Source organism: Microtus oregoni, unplaced genomic scaffold (genome assembly GCF_018167655.1).
Source record: "Microtus oregoni isolate MIOR12 unplaced genomic scaffold, Mior012 000035F_ref0000213, whole genome shotgun sequence".
Taxonomy (NCBI): domain Eukaryota; kingdom Metazoa; phylum Chordata; class Mammalia; order Rodentia; family Cricetidae; genus Microtus; species Microtus oregoni.
Window position 1 is genome coordinate 23,987,616 of NW_024543094.1, and position 12,403 is coordinate 24,000,018.

The 12,403-nt window shown below is 40.7% G+C and overlaps 1 protein-coding gene across 2 annotated transcripts in view; it reads left to right on the plus strand.

The window, feature by feature from the left end:
• The window catches only part of Slc39a12 (solute carrier family 39 member 12), a 93,526-nt gene that overhangs the window by 60,447 nt on the left and 20,676 nt on the right, over positions 1-12,403 (plus strand). For both annotated transcript variants that reach the window (XM_041630834.1, XM_041630835.1), the window contains exons 10-12: positions 2,104-2,170; positions 6,950-7,108; positions 9,115-9,302. In XM_041630834.1, coding sequence (XP_041486768.1) covers positions 2,104-2,170; positions 6,950-7,108; positions 9,115-9,302 — 414 coding nt within the window. The remainder of the gene's footprint in view (positions 1-2,103; positions 2,171-6,949; positions 7,109-9,114; positions 9,303-12,403) is intronic.

A 12,403-nucleotide genomic window follows, 5' to 3' on the forward strand; every position in this document is an offset into this window, starting at 1 on the left:
AGTGAACAGGATGGTTGAATTGGGGGAGGGATGAAGAGGGAGAGCTAGGAAAGAAATATCTTGACTGAGGAAGCTATTATGAGGTTAGTGAAAAACCTGGCACTAGGGAAGTTCCCAGGAATCCACAAGGATGACCCCAGTTAAGACCCTAAGCAATGGTGGAGAGGGTGCCTGAACTGACCATCCCCTGCTATCATATTGGTGACTACCCTAATTGTCATCATAGAATTTCCATCCAGTAACTGATAAAAGCAGATGCAGAGATCTATAGCCAAGCACTGGGCTGAACTCCTAGAGTACAGTTGAGGAGAGGGAAGAGGGATTAGATGAGCAAGGGTGGTAAAAATCACGATGGGGAAACTCACTCACAGAGATTGCTGACCTGAATTAGTGGAAGCTCATGAACTCTGGACTGACAGCTGGGGAGCCTGTTTGGATCTGAACTAGGCCTTCTGAATGTGGGTAACAGTTGGGTGGTGTGGTCTGTTTGTGGGGCCCCTGGCAGTGGGACCAGAATTTATGCCTGGTTTATGAACTGTCTTTTTGAGCCCATTCCCAATGGTAGAATTCCATGATTAGCCTTGATACAAGGGGGAGGAGCTTTTCCTGTCTTAACTTGATATGCCAGGCTTTGTAGACTCCCCAAGGGAGTCCTTACCTTCTCTGAGGAGTGGATGGGGGTGGGGAAAGGCAGAGAGGAGTGGGCGGAGGGGAGGGAGAGTGGAACTGTGGTTGGTACATAAACTGAACAAATTTTTTTAAAATTTTATTTTTAAAACAATCTTTTTCTCATTTTACATACCAATCCCAGTTCCCACTCCCTTCCCTCCTCCTGATCCTCCACCTTCCCCCGACTTCACCCCCTATCAACTCCTCAGAGAGGGTAAGGCTTCCCATGGGAGCCAACAATGTCTGACACATCACTTTGAGGCAGGACCAAAGCCCTCTCTGCTATATCTAGGCCGAGCAAAGTATCCAGGCAAAGAGAATGGGCTCCAAAAAGCCAGTTCAAGAGCTGGGGATAAATCTTGGTACTACTTCCCGTGGTCCCACAGACTGCCCCAGCTACATTCAGAGTGCCTAGTTTGATCCTATGCAGGGTTCCCCACTGCCAGTCCAAAGTCAGTGAGCTCCCACCAGCCCAGGTCAGTTGTTTCTGTGGGTATCCCCATGGTAGTCTTGACCTCTTTGCTCACATGTCCACTCCTCCCTCTCTTCAACTGGACTCTGGAAGCTCTGCCTAGTGCTTAGCTGTGGATCTCTATATCTGTTTCTATCAGTTGCTAGAAGAAGACTCTATGATGACAATTAAAGTAGTCATTAATCTGATTACAGGGTAAGGCCATTTCAGGCACCCTCTTCGCTATTGCTTAGGGGCTTAGCAAAGGCCATCCTTGTGGATTCATGGGAATTTCCCTGGTGCTAGGTTTCTTACTAACCCTATAATGGCTCCCTCAATCAAGTTATCTTTTTTTTTTTGCTCTCCCTCTTTGTCCTCCCCCAGTCTCAGCCATTCCTTTCCCTTATGATCTCCTCTTCCCTCTCTCAATATTATCAACTCCCAATTTTCTCAGGAGATCTTGTCTATTTCCCCTTCTCAGGGGGATCTATGCATGTCTTTCTTAGGGTTCTCCTTGTTACCTAGCTTCTCTGGGGTCATTGACTATAGGCTGGTTATTCTTTGCTTTGTGTCTAATACCCACTTTTGAGTGAATACATAGCTTTTTACTTTGTCTTTCTTGGTCTGGGGTACCTCCCTCAGGATGGTTTTTCCTATTTCATTCCATTTGCCTTCAATTTTTAAGATGTCATTGTATTCTACTGCTGAGTAGTACTTCACTGTGAAATGTACCACATTTTTTTTATCCGTTCTTTGATAGAGGGGCATCTAGGTTGTTTCCAGGTTTTGACTATCACGAATAAAGAGGCTATGAACACATTTGAGCAAATGTCCTTGTGGTATGAGTGTGCGTACTTTGGGTATATGAAAGCTGGAGTAGCAAAATATCTTCCAAATGTCAATGTAACTCTTTAGATGTTTCAGGTTCCAACCAAATGTGACAGTTACTCACTTTTCATTAATTATATTTTAATCTGACATAGAAAGGCCCAGAAGATTCACAGACAGCTGAGCTACCCATTGGCGATGTGCCAACCTCCAACAGAAAATGTGAGTCTCAATTTTACAGTTAAACTTTAAATATAAAAAGTGACACAGAAAGTTATATCTGTTTTTAAACAAATATGTCAAAACGAGCATGATTGAATAGTGCATCTCTATTTCATGATGAAAAGGTTTGCAATAAGATCTTGGCAAATATCCATTCTTGTCTGCCTTTTAAGAATACCACATGCCAATATTAACTTTATTCCATTCATTACAATTGATTTCTTCAATTATTTAATGTCACTTTCTGAAATCTTCAATTAGTATATATACATTTGTATTTTCTATGTTTCTTCGAAAGTCAGGCTTCGATGGTCTTCCAGACCTTTCATTCACTATTACTTTTGGAGGCAGAGTTACATTTTTATTTTCTCTCGTGATTCGTCTCATTTGTTGCACTGTCAATGAAATGGCAGCATCCCAGTCAGTGGCTTTGTGCACATCTTATTTATTTGCCTGATAGTTAACTATCAATGTTTATTTCTATGATTTTTCCAGTTAACTAATTTCTGTTATTGGAAGAAAGATTTTATGTGAGATGGGGTCTCACCACTAGTCAAACTGTCCTGGATCTCTTTATGTAGGCCGGTTGACCTGTCACTCATGACAACCCTCCTGCCTCGGCCTTCCAAGTTCTGGGCATACAGTCATGAGCCATCATGCTTGGTTTGTCTCTGTTATTTCTGAATTTCAGTTATGTACTTTATACGTTCATTTTTCTTTCCTTAGTTTATGGATAATTGAAGTTTGTGTTTGGTGTGATTTTCATCAGCTGCTTTTATACCTGCCCTTTTCTAATTTTTGTTACTTTTCTGTAACAAAATTGTCATAATGTTTGAATGCTAGCCAGTCATGACTAGCTAGTCCAATTCTACCATAGTAAATTAGGTGAGCAAGTATAAAAGTTATCATGAAACCCTTCTTATGTGCCAGGTACTGTGGTAAACATTTAGTATGGATTACTTCACTTGATTCTCCCCTAGCACAATAAAGTTAAGAGTAAGTATTCCTAAGTTATACAAATGAAGAAACCAGTTGTTGGAGAGGTTACACGGCTAGTGAAGCTCTAGCATCCACAAGCAAAGAAAATGCTATTGTATCAAAATTTCCTTGTGGTCATTCATGCATACATAGATGGATTCTCTCAAGTTTTTATTCAAGATGTACTTTGGGGAGCTGAAGCTGCAGCTCAGTGGTAAAACATTTTCTTAGCATGTTTATAACCCTGAATGTGATCACCAGCATGAACAAAATAGTCTGAAGCTGTGCTATGATTGAGGCTGTGTGTATGTACTGGAGAATAGAACAGGCATGTGTTCACTGTCTGTAGTTTGCCATGTAGCTTGGAATGTAAATACTAATAAGAATAAATACGTATTGTTACTACCAATATTACTATAACAGAACTTGCTTTGTTCTAGCTATACTGTCTTGTAATTTGCTAATTTGATTTAAAAATATGTAATTTCATACTCTTTACAATTCTGCTTCCAGGATGTTGTTTAATTCTTTTGTAAATATATTTTTAACTTTTTTATATATGTGAATATATTTTCTGCATGTATGTCTGTGTTCCTCATGAGTGAGGTGCTCTTAGTGGTCAGAGGAGGGTATGAGATCCCCTAGACCTGGAGTTAAAGATGGTTATGAGCCACCATATAGGACCTGGGAAACATAGTTGGGTCCTCTGGATGAGTAGCTAGTGTTTGTAACTGCAGAGCCATCTCTACAAGAAGTCAAGGATACTATTTAATCTTTGTATAAATTTTAGTTCCAGTATGAATTTGGAATATTTGGCACCTAGCAGATCTATGTCAGACTTTGTTGGTTTTACTTTTGAAATAAAAGGGGGGGGGTATGCCAAGTCAAATTAGGAGCAGAATGTGGAAACCACACCAGGGAGCAACAGCCTTTTCATGGAAATAATCCTCCCACTGCAGGTATCATGCGTAACATACAAATGAACAGCGAACAAATCCGAATTAAAACACTCAGCTGCTGTTTGCCGGGAAAATACTGAGTTAGCTTTGACTTTGTGATCCGTTCTTTCATATTGCCTCGTTGGTAGGGCTCAACTTTTCTTTCAAAAGACAGGATGTGAAAATCCTCTCCACAGTCTGACTTAAATAAACAAAACCACTAATCAGATTAGTTCTAGCCCACGCTTCATGGTGGAAAATCTCAGTTCAGACATGTGTGACTCCGTGCCAGAACACGAAGAAAGGTGAAATATTACATTTTGGTGTCAAGTATATTAAACCATCAGCAAACGCTATCTTCCATTAAATGCATGAATGATCTTGCTAAACATGCATAGGCGCATGGTGTGTAGCTTGTGGTTTGCATGCGAATGTTTATTTGCTTTGTGTCTTCTTACATTTCCACACTGTGACATTTATAAACCTGTAACCAGAGATAATAAAGTAATAGACAATGAAAATAGGCCACACAGTTTTCTAGAAAGGGTTAGAGCACAGAAAATCTTGCATTTGTATGCATTCTATTAGGATCAAACCTGCATGTAGGCAAATGGAAAACATAAGTCTTTATTTGTAGGCAGCTGTGCCTTAATACACCACTTTAAATTATATTATAAAAAGAAATTTGTTGTTGAAAACTGGCAGGAGCATCAAAGTGACATAGTGTCGTTAGAGGCTGAGAACTTTCAGGCAGTGTTGGAGTGAACCTCCTGAATCCAAAAATTTGGTATTTATCCTGTGTGTTTATGATCACTTCCTGAACTTTCTCCAGTTTTAACAAAGGATTAAAAAAGTTAGTAAACCCTGAAAAAGGTGAAAATTTGTTCTATACTCTTCTTTTTCATATGGGAGATTAAACCTAGTCCCTCATACAGCCAGACAAGAACTCTACCACTGAAATTATATAACCTGACACATTAACTCAATTCTTGATATTTACAAACATGTATGGGCTTTAGAAGTAAATTATATAGGCCATCTTTGTAGCACAGTTAATGCAGCTATCTCCTGCTTGAAAACAGGAACTTTGTTCATCACTTGTTTAAGTATACAGTGTGTTGTCTCACTCACTGTCCTACTGCAAAATACAGCAGGACCTCTCATTCTTGGGTCACAATTGGTCAATATCTGAGAAACTAACCTCTGCCTGTTTCCACCACTTATTCAGAAAACATTCTCAGTGATAGTGGCAGCAGCTTCTGCTTACACCACTTCCACAGCATGTTTGAAGCAGAGGAATAAAGCTTTAGTCTGCGGTTATTGGTAAATGTCTATTCTTATTGACTAAAATAACCCAGGGAGCTTACTGTCAGAACATGTATTATTCTCAAAGTACCTTTTTGGTTAGTTGCTCAAATCTGTAACTAGGTTGAGTTATGAAATTTTTAATAGATTTTTTTCTTTTAAAATGCAAGCCCATTATGATAATTTTTAACAACTACTAAGCAGATATTGAGCACAATAGAACATAACCCTATGTAAAGAAAACGTCTCTTTATTTTGTTCAGTGTTTAGCTGGTCTGGTACTAAAAGTTATCTTGCAAAAAGACAGTACAGTGAGTAATAGCTACAAAGATAATTTGGGAGCCAGAAAAGTTGATTGTGATTCCGTTTGCAGACACGGTTGGGGGGCAAAGAAGGCAGTTTAGGAGGGTCGTTAATCACAGTCAGGTCAGGCATCGCAGTGATCTCATGATGACAGAAATTACACTGAGCAGACCGGTGCAGGAGCATCAGGGTCAGAGCAGCAGCTCTGGATGCTCATCAGCACGCCAGTGGTACCCCACGGGGAGAGTTGACTCAGTCCACGAACAGTGCTGTGCTCTAATACATTTCCTTATGTGGGTAATTTATAGATGATAAAAAAATTTTTTCCAATGTCTGTAACATGAAAAGCCAAAGTCAAGGAGAGGCAAGGTCCCCCATTCTGGCTCACTGATGGTGTTTTCTCACTGTGCCCTCACATGGCAAGCAGGATAGAGCAGAAGCCCCAGCTCAACACCTAACAACTTCCCTAAGGCTCTACTTCCCCATAGCATCACCTCAGAAAGTCAAGTTCCAACATATGAATGATGTGAGGGTCATCAGCATCGTGCATGTAGCAGGGTTCTTAGGTTATCTTAGAATGCTTACAAAGACCATGGCAGGAAAGGCACTGGGAGCATTTTAGGGGTTTGTAGCACTGCTTTAGGGTTCATCTTTGACATGTGCATTAGTTCCTTTTCTATTCCTGCGATAAAATGCCATGACCAAGGCAACTTATAAAAGAAGACATTTAGTTGTACTTATGACTTCTTAGAGTTAGAGTCCATGATGGTGGAAGAAAAACATGATGGCAGGAACAGCAGAAAGCTCATATCTCAAATCACAGTAGAAGGTAGAGGGGAGCACCCAGAATAAAACAAAGACTGTCCCCAGTGACACCTCCTCTAGAGGAGTCATGTCTTCCAACTGTTACCAGGGAATTTCACCAACTGGGGACCAAACATTCAAACATACGAGCCTGTGGGGTCCATTCTCATCCAAATCATCCTAGCTTAATTCAATTAAATGAAGAAACCAAATATCAGCACATAATTTATTTTATGATTGGTCAAAGCACTTAAAAAATATAGTGATCATTTTGAGTTTATTGGGTACCACATTTCATTTCCGGTTCTGGCTTATCTTTAATTCTGAATATGACAGGGCTGTTTGATGAGGTGCAATGTAAGAATGTCAGGGCGAATGGGAAAGGTGCTGGGAGGGGAAGGAACCCATGACATCTGTAGCTCTTTATTAATACTTCTCATTCCTTCTTTAGGCAAAACTGTCAGCTTATTGGCAATCATGATACTGGTTGGGGACAGCCTGCACAATTTTGCAGATGGCCTAGTAATAGGGACAGCCTTCTCCTCTTCATTGGAGTCAGGAATAACCACAACAATTGCTATTTTGTGTCATGAAATTCCACATGAAATGGGTAAGTGTTCCCGCTTCTTGAGGGTGTCCTAGTATATCCCCACCAATAGTTTGCTTGGCTTCTTCTCTAGACTTTAAAACAGAGAAACATTATATTTCAATCACTTTCAATTTTTAGTTTATTTAATTCATAAGCAAATCAAATCAAAACAAAAACCAACCAACTAGGCAAACAAATGCATTGACCTTTAGATAAATCTTAAGAGGGTTCCTTATTTTCTTTCCCAGGGTCGAGAATTGTGCCTCACATATTCCAGCTAATTCACTATAGAAGAGAGTCATCCAGAGAAGTCTCATTATAAAGAACTTTGGCAAAGTTCACAAAATCTTGCATGTTAATCATAGTAAACATGTTAAGAGAGAAATCATTGTGTCAGAAAACGGGCCTGTGAGATAAAACATCATTCAAATTAAAATAAAAACATGAGTTAACCCGATTAATACAGAATAATTAAAGCTCAGCATAAAATTGAAGCAACAGGTATATGGTATCAGATACACAGAGCACTTTTATTATATAAAGTTAGTATCCAACCTTGTACACCAATCCCTAGGAACCAAGACTGAATAAAATAGAGATTTCAGAAACAGGGCTAGAATTAGTGCAGGGGGTGCTGCTTACATAGGTGGTCTATAGAGAGGGAGACCTCTACCCAATTAGCCTTTAATTGTCATTTTGACACAGCCTAGAGCCACCTCAGAAGGGTGCATACATTGAGGGATTGGCTAGAGGAGGTTGGTGTCCTGTAGACATGGCTATGAGGGACTGTCTTCATTGATGGGCTAGGAGAGCCTAGCCCATGGTGGGCAGCACCATTCCCTGACAAGGTGGTCCTAAGCTGTATAAGAAAGCTAGCTAAGTATGAATGGAGTGCGTCACCAAGCAGCATCCTTCCAAGGTCTTGATTGAGTTGCTGCTCTGACTTCCTCAGTGATGTACTGTGGCATGAAAATATAATACAAAATAAATCCTTTCCTCCCATAGGTTTTCAGCCAGAGTGTTTAATCAGAGCAAGAATGAAGAAAGTAGGACAGGCTCATTCTTTCTGCTTTCAATTTCAAGTTTGCGTTGTCCCATGGGTCAGCCATGCCCTCTTGTGATCAATCTCCATTCCCCAAAGTCCCATTACCAAGTTATTACTGACCCACTTTAGCTAAGGTCCTTTCTGAGTCCAGCGAAATTGAGCTGTTCTGGGACTCAAACGCCATGGCCATGTGTTAAGCTACTGCACTAGTGGTGTGGTACTTGACCTTCAACCTCAACTCATGGGGCCATGTAGCAGTGTGCAGCAGGCCAGTATGGTGCCATCGTGAGCTATTTCTGGGACCGGTTATGCAATGGAATTTGTGAATAGAGCCCCACATGTAATCTCTATTCAATTTCAGCCTCTGTTTGGTGACGAGACTGAACACTAGACCGTCTAGATTTGCAGGTAAAATGTTCATCTTCTGGCACAGAGGTATGGAAAGAAGGGTATGCTCTGACTCTGATCATTGCATAAAAGCGTTTTCTAAAGAAAGGGCTCAATTCTCAAATCAACATTTGAAGGATTTAAAAATCTCTGATTCAGCTGTCTTTCTCTTTCCTTACATTACACTCCAAGTAAGTAAGCCATAAAAGCCTGGATAGCATCACAATTCTCCCAGCAAGGATCCAGACCAAAGCAACAACAGAAATGAACTAAGAAACTCCAGGCTAGAGGATACCTTCACTTTGCATTTTTCTGAGCTGAAAATGCTGCGGGGTATCAGAGACTGGAGAATGTGTCACAGACCTCTCTGGAAGGGCTATATTTAGGAAAAGAAATACATTGATTTTGAGCCTCAAATCAACTGGGCTGCGAGCCCCAGAGGTGTAGGTGGTTGTGTTTTACTAACTGATCATTCATCTTTACTTTCCAAATCAGTTCTGTTTGCTCAATTCAGAACCAACTAGTAGTACATTAATTTGTCAAAAGCATCTTCAGATAAGTGATGGTGACTTCCCCCTCCCTGCCCAAACTCCAGGAGACTTCGCTGTACTCTTAAGCTCGGGACTCTCCATCAGGACTGCCATCCTAATGAACTTTCTAAGTGCCCTGACCGCCTTCATAGGACTGTACATCGGTCTCTCCGTGTCTGCTGATCCATGTGTCCAAGACTGGATCTTAACAGTGACTGCTGGAATGTTCTTATATTTATCCTTGGTGGAGATGGTAAGATTTCTGGGTTTTCTATTTTGTTTTGCTAACACCAAAAATGTAAAAACCAATGAAAAACAAGGGAAAAAATCAACTAAAGGGAAGAGTGGTAGGAGCTGAAGAATGTAAGATAGATAGATAGATAGATAGATAGATAGATAGATAGATAGATGATAGATAGATAGATGATAGATAGATAGATGATAGATAGATAGATAGATAGATAGATAGATAGATAGATAGATAAATACTCCGTGGAAGCCAAGAAAGCAAGTTGTAGGCAGAGGACACATCACTCAAGACTCAGAAAATGCTGATGTTCTGATGGTGAGCTGAGATGAAGGTGCCCTCTGTCATAGTCCTCAACTGGGCAACAGATCAATGTCACAATGCTCCATCTGTACAAAATGCCTAGACTTGTAGCTAAAATGGAAAGTCCTCTCACACAGCCATCCTGCCTATATAATGCACAACGGTTGAATCAACATTTGTCAGTAGATTCATAAATGTTGGAATAAGTTAACCAACCATATGCTCTAAAAATATGATTTTATTTTTGAATATGGAAGGACTTACGAAATAAGAAAGATTATGATGGATTTTGCTGTGTAAAACTGCAATATAATTCCTTAAGAGATCTTTGTTAATAATAATAAAAACTTGCTCACTAATTTTCATTCTCTATAATATTATTTAAAAAAAATAGACCCTGGAAAAATTTCCCCACTCTTCCCCTGCCCACTTCCTTGCTTGTTTCCTGCGTTCCCTCCTTCTATCCTCTTCTCTTTATTTTCTTGGTGGCTAGCATGCACAGAGCCCCAAGGTCAGTGCTCAGTACTACAAAAGCTGGGCATGGCGGTGCACAGCTATTACCCCAGCACTTAGGAGATGGAGGCAAATGACGAGGAGTTAAAATTTATCTTTGATGCATAAGCCTAAACTACAGGCCTTGTCTCAAAAACCAAAGCAAAAGTTCTTAGAGTAAAACATTAATTATCACCCCATCTTGTGAGTTAGAAGGCAGCAAAAAGAAAAAAAAAGAAAATAAATGAATGGTTAAGTCAGACTGAACAAAAGCAACTTCTGTTATTCCCTGTATCCTGGAGAAGATAAAGCAAAATAAACAGCCTTGAAGGTGATTTGTGGAGCAGATCCTTAGGGATTGACTAGCGATGCGGCAGAACCAAGTTATTTACTGTCTAGGAAGTAAGTACGGAGAGCTGTTTCATGAGAAAAAATAAGGGAACAAGAAGTGGAGCTTCTACAACCAGAGGACCAGAGCATCCTGAAGGCAGATTTCAGAGAGGTTCCCATGGCAAGTGCCAAATTGAACCCTGTGCTTCTGAACTCTGGCAGCTTTTCTGAATTACTGAGAGTTAAGTGGACAAAGCCAACACCAGGCATGCTCTTTGTTTACAGATGTTTGAAAAACATTATTTGCCATGCTAAGCAAACATTTTCATTTTGATAATGAAGCTAAAAGTGGATCAAATGGTACCTCTGACCTCTGTCTCCCAACCCAAGGTCACCGTTGCTCCCGTGTTCCTTCTGAGATAAGGAATCCAGATTTCTAACCTTTTCTAAGTTGGAAAACACACCACCACTTCCCATCAAATGATGTGAGCTTCCCATTGTTCAAATGTTCTGTTGGTCTTCAAGTTCACTTCTGAGCCTCCAGCTTCAGTGTTCTCTTCTGTCCTCTATGGGTCAGTACAGCATTCCTTTGAAGGTCATTTTGTTTCTTCACCTAGATTGAATTGCTCTTGAAAGTATGATGGATGTGTCTGTGTGTGCGAAGTCAATCCCTTTTCTTTGTTGGTTATATATTCCTCCAAGAAAGATCTGGGAAGATTATTTGTCCCATCTGTCGTGTGGCAGCCTAAGCTAATGCTGTCATTTTCTTGCCTCTGTTTTTGCTGTATATACGTAAGGGTAAGAAGAGAGCAAGGTGGCTGAGAGCTTAGGCGAGCCCAGCTAGCATAAATTTTGACCTTACTGCAACTCACCATTGGCCAAAGAGAAGCCAGCTTCCTGGCAAGAAGACAGGAAAGAAAATCCTGTGAATTTCCTGGGGCGGCTTCTAAAATCCAGGTCGCTTGCTCTCACGGCCCTCAGATTAAATTCTAAACAAATACAGCTCTTTCACATAGCGGCGACTTTAACTGTTGCTGCTCTCTGGAGCTGTGCCAAAGAAAATAGTCTGTCATTTAAAAAGAGGAGCGCATGGCTCTGAGACTGTGTAACAACAAAGAAAAGAAATGAGAGAAACAGAAGGGTTGAGGGATTATCTTAGGGTAGCGTAGTTCGCTAATCACCAGGTACCTTCCCGGGAAAGTTAATGTGAAAAGAGAAGCTATGTGTTTGGCTTTTTGTTTCAAAGAAATGGAACTCCTAAAGAGAAGGGACTGTGGGCAAGAAGGGGCCATTAGCAATGGGGTCAAGTTAGAAGAACGTCTTCCCTAGGGAAAACTGCCAGCCTTCATTCTCCCAAGAGGGGTGGCCTTATACAAATACATGGACTGCAAGTTGTGTTCAATCCTTTCTAAAAAACATGAAGAGCTCTGTGTGGCCAGGGAAGAATCAACATTCTGGTATGAAGACTGGTGTCCCAACTGGATTTTCCTCAAAGAAAGGACAAAAAAATTACATGAGAATAATTCATTTAGGACGAGACCCAGAGCAAAGAGCAGGAGGAGGGAGCCAGAGAATGAGACAATTCATCAGAACAGGGCTTCTATTAAGTTGATGGCTGCATGTTCCACCACCCAGAACCTTCTGAAGCTTAAAGCGTGCCTCATAGGTCTTTTTACCTGAGACAGGAAGGAGGCTCTCTTCTCTCTATCTCTCTGTCTCTCCATCTCTCTGTCTCTTTATCTCACTTTCTTTCTCTTCTCTCTTTCTGTCTCTGTCTCTCCATCTCTGTGTGTGTGTGTTGGAGGTCAGAAGTCAACCTCAGGTGTTATTCCTCAGAAAGAGTCTATCTTGTTTTTGTGGCAGGGTCACTCACTGGAAGCTGGGGCTCACTGATTAGGCTAAGTTGCCTGGATAGCAAGGCCTGTCTATGCCTCCCAGTGTTTGGATCACAAGTACACACCTCTGCACCTGACTTCTATATG